This window comes from Vanessa cardui, chromosome 11 (genome assembly GCF_905220365.1).
Source record: "Vanessa cardui chromosome 11, ilVanCard2.1, whole genome shotgun sequence".
Taxonomy (NCBI): domain Eukaryota; kingdom Metazoa; phylum Arthropoda; class Insecta; order Lepidoptera; family Nymphalidae; genus Vanessa; species Vanessa cardui.
In genome coordinates, this window is record NC_061133.1 from 1346140 (window position 1) to 1366758 (window position 20619).

The 20619-nt window shown below is 33.2% G+C and overlaps 2 protein-coding genes across 2 annotated transcripts; both read right to left on the reverse strand.

Annotated features, from left to right (window-relative positions):
* Positions 1 to 587: 587 nt before the first annotated feature.
* LOC124533358 (sulfotransferase 1A1-like) lies at positions 588 to 4993 on the reverse strand. Its single transcript, XM_047108582.1, has 7 exons — positions 4041 to 4993; positions 2994 to 3128; positions 2810 to 2909; positions 2246 to 2568; positions 1975 to 2069; positions 875 to 1055; positions 588 to 715 (listed from the first exon to the last, which is right to left on the reverse strand). The coding sequence occupies exons 1-7, from the start codon at positions 4123 to 4125 to the stop codon at positions 588 to 590; spliced, it is 1047 nt and encodes a 348-aa protein (XP_046964538.1). The 5' UTR covers positions 4126 to 4993.
* Positions 4994 to 5212: 219 nt separating this feature from the next.
* On the reverse strand, positions 5213 to 20553 carry LOC124533926 (cilia- and flagella-associated protein 251-like). Its single transcript, XM_047109521.1, has 17 exons — positions 20259 to 20553; positions 19623 to 19769; positions 17924 to 18182; positions 17544 to 17659; positions 16825 to 17120; positions 16379 to 16530; positions 16017 to 16163; positions 14723 to 14831; positions 14248 to 14441; positions 13743 to 13894; positions 11805 to 12146; positions 11270 to 11494; positions 10705 to 10796; positions 10306 to 10540; positions 9288 to 9507; positions 8126 to 8235; positions 5213 to 5382 (listed from the first exon to the last, which is right to left on the reverse strand). Exons 1-17 carry the CDS (start codon positions 20409 to 20411, stop codon positions 5233 to 5235), a joined length of 3099 nt encoding a protein of 1032 aa, XP_046965477.1. The 5' UTR covers positions 20412 to 20553; the 3' UTR covers positions 5213 to 5232.
* Between the last annotated feature and the right edge of the window lie 66 nt (positions 20554 to 20619).

Genomic DNA, 20619 nt, shown 5'->3' on the forward strand with positions numbered 1-20619 from the left:
AAAAGCTGCAAAATTTCAGTTAAATCTTAAAGTAATAACAAAATCAATTTAGTTAAATTACAAGTAAAAGACAGTGCTTACTGTAAAAATAAATAGATGAGTATATATTATATAAGATAAATTACTATTAATTAATACTATACTATTTATTAATTAATTTGCTGTATTGAAACCACGATTAATAAAGTTTAGATAGACAATATTTTTCTGTGTTAAATTAATAATACTCATTAAATAAAAGGCTCGTTTATAAATATGATTTTATGATAAACAGTGTAACTTACAATATTAAATTAATTTAAAAAAATGACAAAATTTATTTTTATTATCACAGCTAAGTTATGCTATATTATTGAATAATCATACCCAAATTATATCTTGCATTTATTAACTAGACAGGTACTCAAAGGACCCCTTATTTTTTGTTATTATTATTGAATAAAAAAACATTGTCAACTCTTTTGTGGTGTGATGTTAATGCCCTATCTTTTATCTTGGGTGTAAAATAATTATGTTGATGAAATATAAGCGTAAATTGATCATATCGTAAATACTGAAGTTGAATAATTAATATTAAATCATATTACTTATAAAATACACTTAGTGGGAAATGTTGGGTACACTAGATCGGAGTCACGAAGGTTAAGTGCAAACCATTCGTCAGCTTGCTTCTCCATTTCCTCGTCGAAATATTCGCGCCAACTACCAACTTTACCTGAAATAAATAAGGTTGTATATTGAAGCTAGAAAATAAAAACGTCAAATAAAACTGTTGTTTTTTTTTTCATATTATTTATTTAGTTTGAAATTGAATGTAATTAAATTTTTTTATAGATTTCTTAGTGTTGCTATTTAGAAAATCGGCTTAACAAACCTTTTCGGATGAATGTCTGATCGGTGTTGACAAAGTTAATCTTGCTGAGCAATGAGTGATTGACGGCTTTGTTGTTCTTAAAATTATCGAAACTCAGGTGGTCACAGATCTGCTGAACTTGTTCATTGGTTACCTTTTTTCCCAGAAACGAAGCAACTTTCAAAACAACTGCTGGAAGATTCTGTAATAATATTACTATATATATAACACAAAGTAAAATTTAATGCTAAAATCAGTCGAACTTGAAATATGAGAAAAGTTAAGAATCCTATAAATAAAAAGTATCTCATTTGCCTCTGCCGATGGATACATTAATGCGCAATATCGTAAATTTCCGCGCAAACAGTTGGCTGAATCATGATCATACGTGCATCGCACTCTCCTACTGCATACCAAGGCATCTGAGAACGACGTTGAGTGTTTTTCATTCATTAGTCTCTTTATCTAATCGTCCTTAGTTACCCTTGCATATGTAATCTTTCATACATGATATTTTTGTCCTTATTTCATATCCGTATTTTTGCGAAAGCGTGAGCAGTAAGAATATGTGCTTAATTTCCTGTATACTTACAATGAATCACATTTTCATACATGCCATTTTAAACATATTTTTTATTCATTTAACTATCTAAATAATCCTACTCGATTCGGTGTTCTGTGTTTATGTGCATCTTTATTTTTTTATACATTTTACTTTAAAATGTTAATTAGAAATCTTCCCTTTTCTTTTGATGTAGAATGTTTTCTTTTACCTTGAGTAATCTTTACTGACCGGTGAAACCGCTCTCGCCTCATCTCTAAAGAATAAACTTCAAACTATTTTCTCTTTTCGTTTTTAATTTACATTCGTTACACGCTACTTCCTTTCCCTCATTTGAAAATAATTAATTTCTACAATTTCATAATTTCTTTATATTCTTCAAGAATATTACCTAGTACTTTTACACTATTGCCATTTCATTCCAATATAACGATTTCTCTTCCATACATTTCTGAATTCATACTTGTTTGAATCTCTACTATACTCAATTTAAGAGAGTAATGCTTGTGTTCTCTAATAGTTGAAAGATAAAATTTTGACATCTTAATGTTTTACTTACCTCTTGCAATTCTTCGTAAAAAATAAATAGCATGTTCGGGTGGTTTCTCTCTTTCCACGCTTCTTTGACATGTTCGAAGATAGGGGCAAAATAGTCTGTATAGGAAAATATTCACACAATATTGACACATGTAAATTGGGCCAGTTTATTTGAAACAGAGAAATTAATGATAAAATAGCTCTATCGTGATACTTTTTCAAATCATTGTGTTATTTTTTTTACAAAAGTTCAATATTTTAATGATAAAAAACTGTAAAATCTTCGTACTTACGCAAACCATTCCTGAAATAATTCCAAAACGTTTTAAAGTTGTCTGGAGCTCCATGAATCTTATGCATCTTGCAAAAATGGTACACCGATACCACCACATCTCTCGGATCTCGGGCCACATACACCACTTTCGCTTTATCCAGCAAAGTTGGGGGTAGAAGTGATAACGGCAAATGGCTTTTGATGAAGCGGGGAGAAGGCACGTTCTCGACTTTTTCTACACCAGGCATGTTAGCGATCTTCACTATGTTTAGCTTTTCCTCGTCGTGTTTGTTTTCTTCAAACATCTGTTTCTCAAGTTCCGGGTGGACTAACATTGAAAAGCTGAAAATTTTAATATGCTTTAGCTTTAAGTTCACTATTGTCATATTTGTAAATTTTTTAAACATTACTGCCATCGTCATAATTTATTCAACCTTCAGATTCGGATTTTTAATCTAAGCCAAAATAATACTTCTTAGATTTTCTCTTTTTTAAATATGTCGATATTAGTGTAAGTGAAACAAAAAATTTGATATGAAAATGTTATTTAAAATTAGTTAAATTTTCTATAAAATTAGCTTACTCTAAGAAGGGATATCTTAAGGCCAAAGGAGTATTTTTAGCTTTTTCAAAATCTAAGTTGTTCTGTAGCAGCCAAATCATTTCCTGTGTCCATGTTGTACCTGTTAGTTTAATTTATCATCGTTTTAAAAAGCAGAAACAAAGTACCAATAAAATAAGTAAACAAACTTTCTCCGATTAATTACCTGATCTTGGAAATGTGTTGATGAATATGTCGTCTGGTTTCACTGACATGTTATAATAATCCGCCGCACATTCCTTGTATTTGTGAGGGAAAAAGTAGCCTTTCGGTCCGACCCTTACAAAGCCTGTTAACTCGCCTGCAAAAAGGAACATAAGCTATTGAAATTCATGAGTTTGTCTCCAGGGTCTATTATACATGTATGTAAAACAAATTTGACAAACTATAAAACATACATTTAGATGCATTTCTGCCAAATTTATGAAAGTATGGTAGTAGATAAATATTAATCTACAACTTTGTTCTTCAATTAGTGATTTTCAAAAGTAAATGTGCAAACTTAAGAAGAATGTAAGAATGAAAGATCAAGAAGATGCCTGGGCTCGTAAGATATCCGAATTATGATACTTAGGAAATGTGTTATCACATATACACTCCAAGATGTGGCTTATAACTAAAACGTTTCATATAATTTAGTGGAACGACGTCTATAACATATCGGACAAGTTCTCATGGTGGCTAATTGACGGATAGTTATTGAGTTTGAAGAATTTCTTTATTGTAGGATACTTATCATATAGCAAGCATTCTTTTGTTTAATTTATCAACTTCGTAATTCCGAAATACAAAAATATTCTTTAGTCTATAGCGATAGTAGGAGAAGAATAATAAATATAATCAGATCATCTAGAAGAATGAACAAGCATGACCTGATCTATGTATATAATTAAGTGGTATCTTCAACGTATCGTAGTCCCGGCAACCGTGACTACTTTGGATGTATCCAAGGTATATATCACAGTTGGCGTTACCTTATTTAGACTAAGCAGTAACTTTAGTATCGATGGATCTTATTGATTATGTGTGAAACAGTGATACCTATGAGCTATAATAAGTCATCCTTCATCAGAATATTAATGTTAGTTAAGGTGTGTACTGAGAAAACTATAACATATAGGTCAAATCCCAATGTGTTTGGCATTTTAATCCTTCAATCTTTGATCTATAATTTCCATTAATATGTTTACAATGACTTTATACATAAAATTACCTGTATAATGCTTCATGAGTTCTTCTGCTAGCTTCGGATCCACATCTTCGATTTTGTGTGGAAACTCCTTACGTTGCTTAACCATCGTTTGATGAGATATATACAATTTGGGATACAAACTGTATTGCTTAATCAGTATTTATACCATGTATTGCTATCAAAGACGATAGTGTTATCATTTATTATGAACTTCATTTCTTTTACCTGTTATATTTTTGGTATAACAATCACACTTCGTTGTCTGTGTGTGTCATAAATTTGCGACCCATATATTTTATTTTATGAAGTTTTTCCACACTAAGAGATCAATAATCATCAATGGTATTATTTCCGTATTTCGCTTTCTCATCTCTTTCCGGTCGTGTTCAGTATTCATATAAGACAATGAGATTACGGTTTTTCTAATAGTCATATGTATGTGCTCTGACATTTTCTGTGAAGTTGGCCGGTTTCTATTTAAAATTTGTCGAAACTCAGACAAGACATAACAATGATGTTCTAAGTCGTCGTTAATGAGATCCAATTGTTCAATAGGCAAATACACGTCGGAAGATGTTCATTAAAGTCAATTACACTATTTGTACAGATCATGAACAGTATCGATTTTCGGTAGCCACAAAATGCCGAATTTTTTAAATTTTCATAAATCCAAAAATATTTTATTTAAAAATACATTCAACTTCCAAAAAGCGACATATGTTTCACATTTTTATATGTCCTACTGAGGATATTGACCCTGACCTTGAAATTATTTATCATCATATAAGATATATGTCTTTACATCAGATAATATACATTGCATAAATTTATAGTGATATATACTAATATCATAAAAGCGAACTTTGCTTGTGTGCGTTCTCTATATAAGTGAACTCATTCAAGCAAACATAAAATGATCAGTAGAAATCATTGATTTTCTGCATTTAGCCGAATCATGTTTCTGAAAGATTGTAATTTTACCTGCATTTTACCGCATCAAGTAATTTAAAAAGTTTTAAAAATGCTGTAATATGAATATAATTTGATTAAACTAGTTGTAGAACCTTGATGAAAATATAACTCGGGGCTTCGGTAAATAGACGGATTCCACAGGAAGCAATTGCTATTAAAACTTTACAAAATACTATCAAAGAAAGAAGCAGTAACCGCTATTATAATAAATGACACAGCAGCACGTTAGGATACATTTATTTTACACAAAACTTGTATTCCCCGCATCTTCGGAATCGGATGACATCGTCTGTTGAGATCCTAAGGAGTCTTTAACCGAATGAACATCTGAACACATGTCTGTGTCATGTATGCCAATTATATTTGTTGCCAATTCTTCTAAAGTTATTACCTGAAAAATAAACCATTATATCTTGACAATGGTAACTGTACTCCATCATCTATCTATAAATCCTCATGTTGAATACCATTCAGGGCCGTAGCCAGGATTTCATTTCGGGGGGGGTTCGCGCTCCAGGAAAAAAAATCAGGTTTTTTTTTAAATAAGCATAAATAGGTATATTAAAATTAGACATAATTTATACATATTTATTTAAAAAACAACCGATGGCTAATTTTATGTTATAGGGGGCAAACGAGCATGAGGCTCACCTGATGGAAAGTGATTACCATCGCCCATGGACCTCTGTGGGGCTTGCAGGTGCGTTATCGGCCTTTAAGGCCTTAAAAAATGAGCGTACTCCTTATACGCTCTTTTTTTTAAGGTTCCGTAGTCGTATCGGTTTGGAAAAAGCGTCGGCGAATGCTGTTGCAACAGAGTGGTTGTGCGAGATAGAAAATGTCTTAAAAATCGTGATGTTGTGGTTTTTTGAACATTAAGGTGGTGCGGTTGAAACGAGTGGAATTATGACGAGTTGTCCGAAGGTAAAATTCCGCAGCCGGGATTAATCCAAACAATGCGTTCGAACTTTTTTCGCGAAATATTCGAAAGTAGAAGATGCAGAGTGATCTAACATCTCTACGCAAAGCTAAAGGATCATGCAGGTCGAAAAGGGCTTGATCGTCGATAATTCGAGCCGCTCTGCGTTGGAGACGGATAAATGGAAGAAGCTGGTATTGGGGAGCACCCGCCCAGAGTTGTGAGCAATATTCCATGTGGGGTTCATTTTGCGCCTTGTATAGTTTTAAGCAATGGGCCGGCGTGAAATACTGTCATGGCTTGCTGAGCATGCAGAAGAAACAGAGTGGGTGATAGAACGCAGCCTTGAGCAACACAGGCATTAACGAATTTTAAATCAGAGCATGCACCATGTAACGACTTTAATGTTCCGATCTGCCAAAAAGCTGGTGCTCCAATTGCATAATTTCCCGGTAAGCCCGAAGGAAGGGAGCTTCGAAAGAAGCGCTTTGTGCCATACGCTATTGAATGCCTTCGCTATGTCCAGACTGGCCGCCAATGCCTCCCACTTCCTCTCAACTGCTTCCGCCCATCTATGACTAAGGTAATCTAGAAGATCACTGGCTGAAAGACCCCGATGGAAACGAAACAAGGAGGTGATGGCCATTGGCCTTTAATTGGACGGGTTTGGGCGGTTGCTCATTTTAGGGATAGGATGCACCAAATTATTCTTCCAGGAGTTCGGCTGCTTTCGTAGTCGGCGACTATCAGTAAAGAGCGCCGACTATCTGTTTTTTAATAATATGGTATGAATATTCCCAATAAAATATACAGGGTTATTGGTAATTTGACGTATATCCGTTAGGAGGTGATAGGGGTGACTATTTGGACCATTAAGGAGGATCACATGAGGATATTTTTGTACACTTTATCACTCCAATGAAAATGTCATTGATAGTTAGTAATCCCATCTTGATCAAATGTAGCTTCTAATGGTTCAGAGTTATTTTCCAAATCAGACGCGACTCCTGAATACGCGTTAAGCTCATATTTATAAAAAATAAATTTCCTTTAAGGGACTTCTTCGTGAGAATAGTAAGGATAGAATTCTGCATATACACTGTAGAACATACTGTGTGTGCTGTGCTATGTTATAGAGAGTTTCTCGGATTATTAATACTTTATCTAAGCTATATTACAAAATGTCTTATTTATAACTTAGCTATTGAACTGTTTCTGTTCCTAAATTTTATTTTAATACGAATTCGTTCATGTTCGCCTACGAATTCCCACCAGCGTCCTTTCTGATCATTTTATTTTGATTGATTTGAAATAATTTCCTTCTTTTTATAAATTTTTGGAAAGCTAAGAAAACGGTTATGTTTTTAAAATAATCTGCAGGCCAAGATTACTTGTAATGATTTTTTTTGTTTTTAAGGCATTTTTGAGGAAAAAAAATTTTTAGTTTTCCGTCTCGCATTTTTAAATATGGACCTATAATTATTGTTTAAATATTGACAAATATCCAGTGTTTAATCGTTTTTTATAAAACAAAAAAAAAAAAGATTTTAATTGATACTTTTTTAAAATAATGGTTCACGTTTGGAGTATCCATATGGGGGTTAAAATTATTGCAAATAGTCACCCCTTTCACCTCCACCTTTACAATCTGTCTTACACATTTCAAAAAATAACGGCACTCTGTAAAAGGTTTATCTTCTTCAGTATCTAAAATTACTAACATGACATTATGACATTAAAAATTAGTATCTTAATAAAATGTGAATAAGGGTATGATTATTATTGCCTCTAGTCTTTGCGTAAAATGATTCATTTTGTGTAGATTTATTGTCGTATCTAGACCAAACGGCTGAATTTTCTGAAGAAATCAATAAATACTTACGTTTTGTTTGTTTAATTAGCGCAAAATATTTTTTTGATAATACGATAGCGGTTAGCGAAAAAATTTCGGGGGGGTTTGAACCCCCAAAACCCCCGCCTGCCTACGGCCATGATACCATTGTATTCACTCTTTAAATAAGCTGGTACACATTATTAGTTTCAAATTCATTTCTTCACTTAAGAGTACAGAATTAAAAAATATATGCAGTTAAATAGGTAAACTAAAAACTGTGTAAAACAAACTGTATTATGTCAATGTGTGAAATTTAATTGTACCACACATGGTGAATATATGTTATGTTAAAAATAAATAGATACAATTTCAAGCAGAAACCTCAGGTAAAAATGAGAAATCTCCTTCTGTCATCGTAGTCCTATCTTCAAAGCTCTGACCATATAGTATCGAAAGTAAGTACCAAGAGAGCTCTCTTGAGAAATATTCACCTGTATTATAAATATGAGATTAAACAATACAAGAAATCTTTTTGTTGTTCTATGTCATCACCAAACCGCTATATGCAAAATATAGCGGTTTGGTGATGACATAGTTATGCACGCATATGACCCAATTATATGCAAACATAATGAATTATATTGCAATGATAATTGTAACACTATTCAAGTTGCTTTGGATCCAATTCTATTCATCGTGGTCTCTTGCACCCATGGATCTTGTGGGGTTCCCATAAGTTTCCGCTGTTATTTAGAGGGAATTCCGGTGTGTCGGGGCGCACCAGGCGATCGAGGCACCAGCATTGTTCACATAACCTCCCACTATATGTGGCAACGCGGAAGGTTATTTTTTCCAGCGAGAAAAAATATTTGGGACCAGTTTTAATAACTCGGAATAGAATGATCGTCATAGATTATGATACATTCCAAACGCTATTCTGATTCCAGTTCGACTAATACTAACAAAAATGTATTTCTAATCGTAACTGAAGACTAATTCAGAAAACTGAAGACTTATTTGTATCGATTACGATACAATCCCGATTATATTCGATCCAACTTTGAGAGAGCCATTACTGGATCGTTGCATTTGTGGAATATGAAAACAGTGGAACGTTATTAATAAAATTATATATAATATAATAGCTGCATCGGGGCTTGTAATTGTAATATCAAGCTGAAGCTAATCTTTATTATTGTACTCGATATTCTTATCAATTGGATCTTAAAATTCCAAAAAAAAAATATATAGTAATTCGGAATGAGGAGGAAATCACTCATAACATTTTTATAAAACTATTGCAACAGATAGCTATTATAGATATATAGAATTATATATGAAGGTGTAGGTTTATTCGCTCTCGAACGCACGCTTCTCATTAATTTTTATATCCGTCTGATGTCTAAAATACATGTTAGATTATGTTCGTTTATTGACATAAAATGATAAAACACTAATAATTAATTGATATAGGTACGCAACTTTGTGAGCGAATAGATCTCATTACTTTCAAATAATATAAAAAATAAAAATCTATAATTACCATTATTATTGAGCATAGTAATAAAGTCTTCTCGATTCATAGAAATACTAGTGTCATCCATTGTACCAAAGTAACGAAAAGCGTTTCTGATCTTCTTAAAACTTTCGCCAAAAGCCGGTCGATGATTTAGATACAGCTTAACGAATTCTTCAAAATCTATCTCAGTAGATGGGGTCCGATTAAAAATTTTGTACTTTGCTTCGACTATTAAGTTTTCCACCTGTATATGGGGTAGGATGATAATAATATATTCTATGGATGTCTCCCAATAAATTATACACATTCTTTTCTTAAGTCTTAAGAGCAGAGATGGCCCAGTGGTTAGAACGCGTGCATCTTAACAAATGATTGCGGTTTCAAACCCAGGCAAGCACCGCTGAATTTTCATGTGCTTAATTTGTGTTTCTAATTCATCTCGTGCTTGGCGGTAAAGGAAAACATCGTGAGAAAACCTGCATGTGTCTTATTTCATAAGAAATTCTGCCGCATGTATATTCCACCAACCCGCTTTAGAACAGCGTGGTAGAAATTGATCCAAAAACCTTCTCTTAGCCCAGCAGTGGGAAATTCACAGGTTGTTGTAGTTGTTTCTTAAGTTTAGTTTCACTGTTAAAACAACCGTTTTTCTATTTCAAGAAAGAATTAGAAAATTTACACATTTTATATGATTTTGAATTTTGATGGTATACAACAAAAAGTTTTTGAATAACTTATATTTATGTCAATGTTATTCCATTCAACCAATTCGGTATATTTTAATTTTGTTGTCTCACAACTCGGCAGTATTTCAACAAAATTAGGCACATGCATCACGCTCGCCGTTGGCCTTCGCCACCGAACATGAGATGACTAAGATGGCGATGAAACAGATATTATAAGCATGAAAATACGTATTCCATTTAAAATTTTGACAATATCGTTTGTTGCGTTTAGTTTTCAACCCTCTAAGATAACCACCTGAAGCCCGCTGTTTTTTCCGTGTTTGAACCTTTATTAGGAGCAAAAGAAATCTAAATACCTCATAGTCTGAAGGGAAGTATCCCAAAGCACGCATAAGGTCTGGTAACGATTCAATCGGAATATAATCCTTTACTCGTCTCATTGCTGGCGAGAAAGTACCCTGACATAAGATCTGGATGTAGTAGAATAGATCCCGGATCTCATGGAACAACCAGCCAGGACGACCGTTTTCGATCAGACAGTAGTAAGGGTCTAAGTCGCCACCCCCTTGTTTTGAAGTTGTTTCTACCGATCTGAAATTATTCTGATTAATAACATTATTTACCCTTTGGCCGTTGTCATATAATATATTTTATCGTCTGTTCTTAACGTTTTGTACAATCAATTATAAATCAAATACTTTTATTACGTTGAATGGAAGGAAATAAGCTTTAAATATTTTAGATTTGCAAGTCACCTGTAGTTGGCGGCCCATTGATACATACAGCTGTCTCGACTCCCTATTGTGAATAAGATTCCGTGATCTTCGCGATAACACAAGTCGATAACCTGGAAATAAAGTTTTTTAGAGCGTGTCCAATGTCCATCATGAATCGAAATATACTCGTATACATGATAAGGGTATTTCGAAATGTCATCTGATACCATTTTAATATACGGCGGGTACTTTATACGTGTAATGGTTTTTTTTTATAATGTTAAAATTTCGGTTACGGCTGCCAAATTACAGACTTACCCAATATTTAAGATATACCTATATAGTGCACATATGCTTAGGCATTATCTTTGTCTTCGATTCTCACATTGTAATAAATTTTTTTAATTATTTGACGGCAAAATACTAAATTGAAGATAGCTTAGGCGTAGGACTGGGGGCTTTTCTGTTGCATTGAAGTGTTAACACATTTAACGTTTGTAATATCACAAAAAATAATATTTAAGCAGAAAACCCTGAGCCGGACCCAGATCTTGGAATGTAAAGGCACACTAGCCACTAGAACAAAACGACAGTAAATTGATACCTGTATCGGATGGCCAAGTAAAGCGACATGTTTCCACGGATTCCCATCAAGCGGCATCTTTCGTAAACCTATAACGTTTTTCGTCGCAAATAACAGGTACTGAGTCTCAACGTCATCTTTTCTACTCGTTATCAATTGCATGCGGCATACAGGATGCTCGTATTTGGGTCCTAATATTGTTGACAGTGTCATTGTTGTTCCGTAGTTGACAATTTTGTATTTGAACTAAAATTGAAAATAATTTTCTATGTATAAAAAGCTACATCCGGCACCAATGTTTACAAAGTTAATATTTATAATATGTACACAATGGAATGTAATATGCTTAATGGAATTGTAATTTGTGAAATGTCGGAAATATTCTTAGAAAGTAGTACCTACAAGTGATCGTGTAGAACTAAAAGAGGTAAGACATAAGTAAATTATACCACTTAAACCTTTTTACTCGTAGTAGTGCTACTGTTAATTTAATTTATCAGTTTCTTCGGTTTAGTATACAATTTATATTACAATCAGTTTGTCCAAAAAAACTTACTTCATCATTACAAATAAGAATCATTGGTAAATCAGTGCGTTGCGTTTCGGGATCAATATCAGGAGGATTATTCCAAGGTATCCCATATAGCGGCACAGCACTTTGATCAATTCTATCCAGACTCAGAACTTCTAAATATCCATCAGAACTCGATCCAATGTCATATTCTACCATAATTCTGTCCGCACCGAGAGACAGTAATTTATACTCCCCATCATTATTCTTCTTGGGTAAAAATATAACGGCTGTAATATCTTTGTAATGAGCCCTGTGCTTGCCGACAAAACTCCAGACTAATTCTGTGCAATCGTACTTGTATACGCAAATTGTTCTGCCCTTATCCTGAAATATATTTTTTCAAAATAGGCATTTCAAATATATAGTCATCACTTACGAGTTATATTTCGTTGACTTAACATCATCATTGTATAATTACGATTTTTACATGTATATTATTAGGTTGGGGAAAAAGTTTTTTCGCATATAGTATGTATGAACCTGTAATAAAATCTCTTTGGCTATACCATTTGTATCTGGCTGTTTTGGGTATCATTAAAAAGTTTTAATTTTAAAGAAGGCACTTCCAAATTCAAATTAGGAATTTGTGTGATTTTCATTTGTTTTTGTTGTTGTTAAAATGAGTGAATCTAAAGAAGAAATTCGATACATTTTAAAATTTTACTATAAAAAAGGTAAAAATGCAACTCAAGCCGCGAAAAAAATTTGTGATGTTTATGGACCTAATGCAGTATCTGTGAGAGTAGCGCAAGTTTGGTTTAAGCGTTTTCAAGCCGGAAATTTTGATATCAAAGATGCATCTCGCTCTGGTCGCCCTGTTACGGACAAAATTGATGCCATTTTTGAAAAAGTGGAGCAAGATCGGCATATTAGTAGTTACGATGTAGCTGAAGAACTGGCAATTGACCACAAAACGGTTTTGACTCATTTGAATAAAGCTGGGTACACAAAAAAGCTCGATATATAAGCCTCATGAACTCACTGAAAGAAACCTAATGAACCGTGTACTCATTTGTGATTCTTTATTACGACGTAATGAAACCGAACCATTTTTGAAGAAGCTAATAACTGGTGATGAAAAGTGGATCACAAACGACAAGAACGTCCGAAAAAGATCGTGGTCAAAGGCCGGTCAAGCTTCACAGACTGTGGCAAAACCCGGATTAACTCGCAACAAGGTAATGCTGTGTGTATGGTGGGATTGGAGGGGCATCATTCATTATGAGCTGTTACCGCCCGGCAGGACCATCGATTCAGAACTGTATTGCGAACAATTGATGAGATTGAAGCATGAAATTGAGAGAAAGCGGCCAGAATTGATCAACAGAAGGGGTGTGGTTTTTCACCATGACAACGCTAGACCTCACACATCTTTAGCCACTCAACAAAAATTACGAGAGTTTGGCTGGGAGGTATTAATGCATCCGCCATATAGTCCTGACCTTGCACCTTCAGATTTTCATCTGTTTCGGTCTCTGCAGAATTCCTTAGGCAGTGTCAGGTTAACATCACGAGAGGACTGCCAAAACCACTTGTTGCAGTTTTTCGATCAGAAGCCCCAAATTTTTTACAGCAATGGGATCATGTCACTACCAACAAGATGGCAAAAAGTTATGGAACAAAATGGCACCTACATACTTTAGTCAAATGTAAATAAACTATAAAAAAAACTTTTTGAATTTTCATATAAAATACGAAGAAACTTTTTCCCCAACCTATTATTTATCTACAAATTTAATTTTGTAAAGTGACGACCAAAATTGGTTGTAAAAACTAACTTATAACATAAACTGTTTCTCTCCAAAACACTCGTTGTCTTATGTGGATGTTGAAAGTATAGCTAATATATGTGTTATATTAGTAACGGTAAAGGCAAGGAATATTTAAATAAAAGTTCATATGATAATATAAATTGCTTACAGCAATAGCCAGTGATAAAGAATCAATGCTGAATTCTATGTGGGTTATTGCATGAGTCGTATCCTTGTGTGGTGTCTGCGTTAGAATATTCATTATTGTGGGGTGAAGAAAAATTAATTCGCCTGTGTCTAAGCCACAAGCTAAATGAAGACCTAAAATAGATTAAAAAATTAAGAAAATAATATACAGTGGAGAAAAAAATCTTATCCAAAAAAATAAAGACCAACTTTCATTTTCGGTTTACCGAACCGATATGATATGGTAACTTTTAAGAGAAGAACCTACTCATTACTCACAGGACATCAAAATATCTGCTAGCCCTCCGTTATTCTAGGATTAGCTTATTTTAGGTTATTCTATGTTCAAAGGTGTTATAGTCACTTTCCATCAGGTAAACCTTGTTTGATGCGCTTGTGTTTGTGTTTGCTCTTTTTTCTATGGTATCCGTATCCTAGGTATGTTGCATCAAGTTCGGTACTAAATACCATTGCTTTAGATATCTTACCTGAAGGCGAATATTTTAAGCATTTGACACTAATATGTGGCTTCATTATTTCTACATCTCCTTTTATTGAGTCTTCTTTGGGTGGGATCACTACTTTGTAGTACTCTCTTAAATCGATTCTAACGAAAAGCTTGTGTTGTACGTAGTTAAATAACTCGATAATGCCATCCGCATATCCGATACAAACGAATGGTCTGTAAAGAAAATGCTATTGAACTTTATGACACATTAAATTGAATAAGAAGTTTAAGTTTGAGAGGATTGTAACTGTATTTGTAGTTCTTGGGTATTAAACAAGTAGTTTTCCTAACAAGCATTATCAACAATGATGATAGATACTTGGTGATAGGGAAGAACGACTTCATCAGGTGTTTTTCGAGATACCGTGCAGCATAGTACTACACAAGATTACCGCATAACAGATTGGAAATTTAAGATACGTTTTATTAATTAAAATAACGTAAATATTCATTACTTTTCTGGGTGTATTGCTAGGGATGTTGTATGCGATGTTTTGTTGTCCATGATTGTCACTAACTTCTCTGTTACGAAGTCAACAAAGCCAATGCCTTGATTATTCGTGCCTGTAATCAGACAATACATTTGTTTAAGTTCTTACTTCTTAAATAATTATAATCCTTGTTATAATTTTGTATCCTTTACGTAGGCCAATAGTAGTCAACCCCAGAGTCAGTAAAATAAGACTGCAATCAGTTACGAACGATAATCTCGTAATAAATCATTTTATTTTAAATTGAGAAAAAAGCATCACTTGGAAATTTTATTAATTCCTGTAGTTGTATGTACCTTTTATTTGATAAACATACAGGAAGTTAATTCTAACCCATTTTTTAAGTTTACATAAGATTGTAAAAGGTCAAAATGTCAGATAAGTAGGTAACATCATATCAAATATACATTTTGATAGAACCTAAATAAACTTTTTAATACCTTAATTGTAAAATAACAACTATAATTCTTAAATAACTCGATTTTATATTACTATATAAATAAACTATCGGTCGCCCGCGGCTTCGCCCGCGTAGTTAACGGTTCATAATCAGTCTTCTAATATCCCTATGAGGCATGGTCACATTTGAAGAACTACTGCAACCGGCGCTTGGATCTTTTGTGATAAACCTCAAATCCGTGATCACAACACCTCAGCCAGACCAACATCAGCCACGAATCTGATGAGGTTCTTAGGGTCGGAGGCCATTATGCCCTCTAAGGACCGGAGTTAGAACATTTTATAGTTCTATCTTTTATAGTTTAGGCATCATACGCAAAAGATCAATTTTTTCCTTTTTTGTCTGAAAAACCCAAAATATCTTACGGAACCCTATTTTTTTTCAAAATAAAATTTAGCCTATGTTATGCGGGATTAATTTAGCTTTCGAATGGTGAAAGATTTTTTAAAATCGGCCCAGTAGTTTTTGAGCCTATTCATTACAACCAAACAAACAAAGTTTTCCTCTTTATAATATTAGTGTAGATAAACATAGTCATTATATATTTGATATGGAATTTTTGACAAGTTATTTATTCTTGACATTATGCCCGAGATATTAAAGTAGATAGGATTATGTTTTTTTTATTATAAGCCTTCTTATATTTATTAATAAAGTAGTATCACTTAGGGCTTGGATTACGATAAAAGTAGATATCTAAGAGTAATTGATTCATAAGTAATATTTAAATTCACAAACTTATAGCGATAAATAATAATGATACCTTATCAAAATAATATCTTACTCTTGTCAACATACATACGATGAAATCCCGTACGAGAAATGGTTTCCCAGCCGAGGTAGCGTCTGAAGGAATATCCTTCTTTATCAGTTTTTGTTGGAGCTGTCCGGTACTTGGGTCTACTTCGGTTACGACTTTCTCCCAACACGGACATAACTTTCTACCTGATATAAATAACATAAATTATGATATTTATTTTAATGAACAAGTTAGCGAAGGTTAGAAACAACTCTTTTCTGGACAATACACGACAGTAATCGATTTAAAAGATATTTTTAAAACTAGACTTCTATTACTGCAGGTATGACAATAATTAACTTTATACAAAGACCCTTAATCAAACAATTATTAAAAATTTCGATTAACGACGAAAACTAACATTTGGGATCGAAAATTTTGTAACTTCTTGGTGATATATTGAAACTAATTCCTTTAATGCAGTCAACGGTAAATCCGTGCACCCAGTACAGCAACTTCATCTGGGAATCGTAAAAGTGTATCTCGCCGATACTGTTACCAGTAGCGATGACTCTAAAAGGAAAAATTTAAAATCATTGTTGGTCCAAATCATTTACCAACGTTTTAAAATACTTCTTCTTCTATGAGGTAGGCTTTTAGGGATAATTAAAATTTTGGTGGATAAAAAAATGTGTTTTAAGAAAAATAAACAAAAAACAATTAGAACACTGCATGAACATGTTATGCTTGTGTTAAGATGTGGTAGAATAAAAGACTAAGACGAGCATGAGCTGTAAGTATTCTATTCCTGCTATTAGCAGAAAGGTAAGTAGTAATTATTTATACAATTTCATTAACACTTCTTACCCATCAATACTTTTGATGACGTGAATTTTCCTCTGCTCTACTTTTAGCACTTTAATAAACTTTAAGCTTTCATAATTTGTGGCTTCCATGTTTTCCTTTTTTTTATATTCTATATTGTATCCGTACACCAGGACACATCCTCGGCTGGTGGCGACTAGGACTTGTGAAGTCTCTTGGACGAAAGTGAAGCACGTAAGCCGGCCGTTTTCAGGGTTAAGTTTATGTTCCACTACCCTTATTTTTAATTCATAGTCATTTGTTTCTTTTAACAATCCTCTTTCAATGACGAATACTTTCTGTAAAAAAATTAAGTGTATTCAACTTATGACTATACATAATGTTGTTAGTGTATATATAAGTTCCATTATATTAGATTATGTAAGATTTTTTAGCATTTTATCTCTCATATGTATATAGTCCTACTATTGGTATATTATTAACGATATTATAAAGAATATTAAGATTAAGAGGCGGAGTCTTTTTGCCTTTACTGGTGATTGGAGAACTGTTTAATTTTGATCACAGAGGTAATCAAAAGAGGTAAAAAAAAAGAGGCAATGCAACGGGCTACCTAATAATAGATAATAATTAAATATAAAATATTTAAGCTTCCTACAATTCTTATATAATGTATTCTGTATCTACATTAAATTTCAAGATATTACTTCTGATAAATATGTCATATACATTCATATCACAGTATAGAAATTAATTCTTACAGCGGAAATACCAATCCAAATGTTACTTTTCGTCATCAATAGGAATTGTTCAGTCTGGTATGGATTGAAATCCATTTCAATAACCCCTCCGCGAGGAATGCCAACTTCTAAAGATGCTGAAATTAACAATGGAAAATTAAAATTGTTGTTCGTCTTCTTCTTCTCGGATCAGGAAAGAAACTCCAGACAAAATAATAACTTTAATCAAAATATGTTAAGCGTCTTATATATCAATGTGTACGTTTGACCCCACGAGATGGATGTATGGATCTTTACTCTTTCAAAAAGAAAGTACTAATACCTGACCCCCTTTGCCTACACGCAGGCGGAAAGCTAGCAATAAAAAACTTAATGTAAAAATTATAATTTTTTCATGTTACCGTGAGGAACATCGTGCCCGAAAGACCAAATCCACCAGCTAATCGTCGCTTTCTCTTGGTATCCAAGGGTCAATAGATACTTAGCGTCAGTACTCATGGTGACCTTTGCCAACTTCACGTTTCTGTGAGGATTGAAGATTGTCTTCTGAGGGAAGTAGTCGGTGCTATCCCATATGATGATGACGTTTTCAGACCCTGTATCAGCAGTGACCAGCCATTTGCCAGCACCGTCCGATGATATACACGTAACCACATGTTTCTAAAATGATCACATTTTTACTTAAGATAAATAAAACATTCAATAAATGAATATATTAATTTCGAGCCAAAGTCACTCGAAATCTAGTAGATATTCTAAAGTATCCAGATATCCAAAAAAATCAAAATCAATTCTTTTAAAATTTATGATGGTACAACAAACTTACACACATACATTTTAATAATAATCGATCAAAAATGTTATCTATCGGCAACAATAGTATAATAATTATTTTAAGTTATTATAATACAACAAATTATTTGTCAAGTAGCTATTAAAGAAAATCTACCTTACATAAAACAATTTAATCAAAAATATTTACAACGTAATTCGAGGTGTTACGTCTTAACGGGTGCATATTTGGTGGTGGTAAGTAATTTTGATACAATTATTCCTTATTTAGCAACATCGGGAAACGGGATAATGCCGCGCAATTTTAATTGCTTCGGATCTGTAAACCGTCGCGTCGCTGCAACCGGCTACCCGGTCATTGACTGTATTATTATTATTATCGTGATCATTTGATGAATTTTAAAACCGACTGCTGCCACTTTAGGAATGATTTTAATGAATCAGATGGATTCATTAATTTATCTCAACATCATTACATAGTATAAAACAAAGTCGCTTACTGCTGTCTGTCCCTATGTATGCTTAGATCTTTAAAATTACGCAACGGATTTAGATGCGTTTTTTTAAATAGATAGAGTGATTCGAGAGGAAGGTTTTTCTGTACAATACATGGAAAATATAGTAATGAAACCCTTATAATTATAGAAGTTTCTAATGCAATGTCGTAAATAAACAAATTCTGTAGTATCTTTAGTATCAGTATTGCACCCGTGCTTAGCCGGGGCGGGTCGCTAGTTATTGATATAATATCTAAACATATTTTATTTAAGTAGGGCTCGAGCTCAAAGCCCTTTTCAATTCTTATTTTATAAGATTAAAATAAATTGAACAATACTACCGATTGGGAATGTCGTTTTCTTCCACCAATGGATAACTAAGATTTAATATTATGTATAAAATGGATATTCAATATTCAAATTTAATTGAATTTAGAAAAAAAAAAAACCAAATCTATCTCTTATGACGACCTCCATGGTCGAGTGGTGTGTACACCGGTTTTCATGGGTACGCCACGCTGAGGTCCCGGGTTCGATTACCGACCGAGTCGATATAGATTACCATTAGTTTTCTATGTTGTCTTGGGTCTGGGTGTTTGTGGTACCGTAGTTACGATTTTTTTAGATTTCCAAAACACAAGTGCTTCAGCTACTTACATTGCAATCAGAGTAATGTATATGATGTTGTCTCATATTTTTTTTTATTATTATTGTTATCTCTAAAGTTAACTAACCAGTTAGTAACAGTAAGTTAATTAACTAATACTTTCAAAGTACGTTTAGTTCGTTCGACATAATTGCCCAAACTTACATGTCCTTGAAGTATCATCATATTGTTAGTGGTCCAGTTGTACAGCACCGCACAGTTACCCGCCGCATAGAACGCTACAGTAGAGCCTTTGTCGTTAAGGTTGATCACACCTACTTTTGGATTGTATCCATGAATCCAGCGAATATTCTGGTGATTTATAAAAGAAATATCTTTTTCTATAAAAAAAAATATCAAAACCTGTCTGAAATGGGACAATATCGCTGTTTTTGCGATAAAGCCTTAAAAAAAAACTTACATAAAACTTTTTACAAACCATTTATTTATTATATACTTATGTCATGAATAAAAATAAATATAACAAATATTTTTCGAAATAAATATTGCGACTGTTTGCAGTATATGGGTATCTAAACCAATAATCCGATTGTGATAAAACTTTGTTCTCTCAAAGAGAGAAAAACAACAATATGTGATTTCTAAGATAGTTCAACACAAAGGTTCTATGAAAATAAAAGACCCTTACAAAATTACCCTGGAATCTAATAAATAATTAAAATTCATTCAAGTTCTCATATTAATAGTAGGTACAACCTAATTATTAGTCCCACAATACCATATGGCATTGTCGTGGAAACATAAAATTGATTAACATAATATAGGATCGTTTATACGAACAAAAGGCGATGGTTTATAATTGTATTCTCCGAATTCAGCTCGTTTTCTGATCTGGGACAATGAGAGACTGTATAGGTGTCGAATGTCTGGCTCGCTACTCATTTTTGCCTGAAGATTAGGCACAGAATGAAATTTTTCGACAGAGTTCTCCATATCGTTTTATAAATATTTATAAACACTTTTATTGAATATAGTTTTAAAACTGTAAAGGCTTAACCTTGACAGCTTTGTAAATTTATTTCATTTATGATGACACTTGTTTACTATAGCTAGCCAGTTAGACGTAAAATGATAAAGAATGAATGCATGAACTTCCACCAAACTACTATTACTGTTTATTTGGTGCATAATTATTTTAATT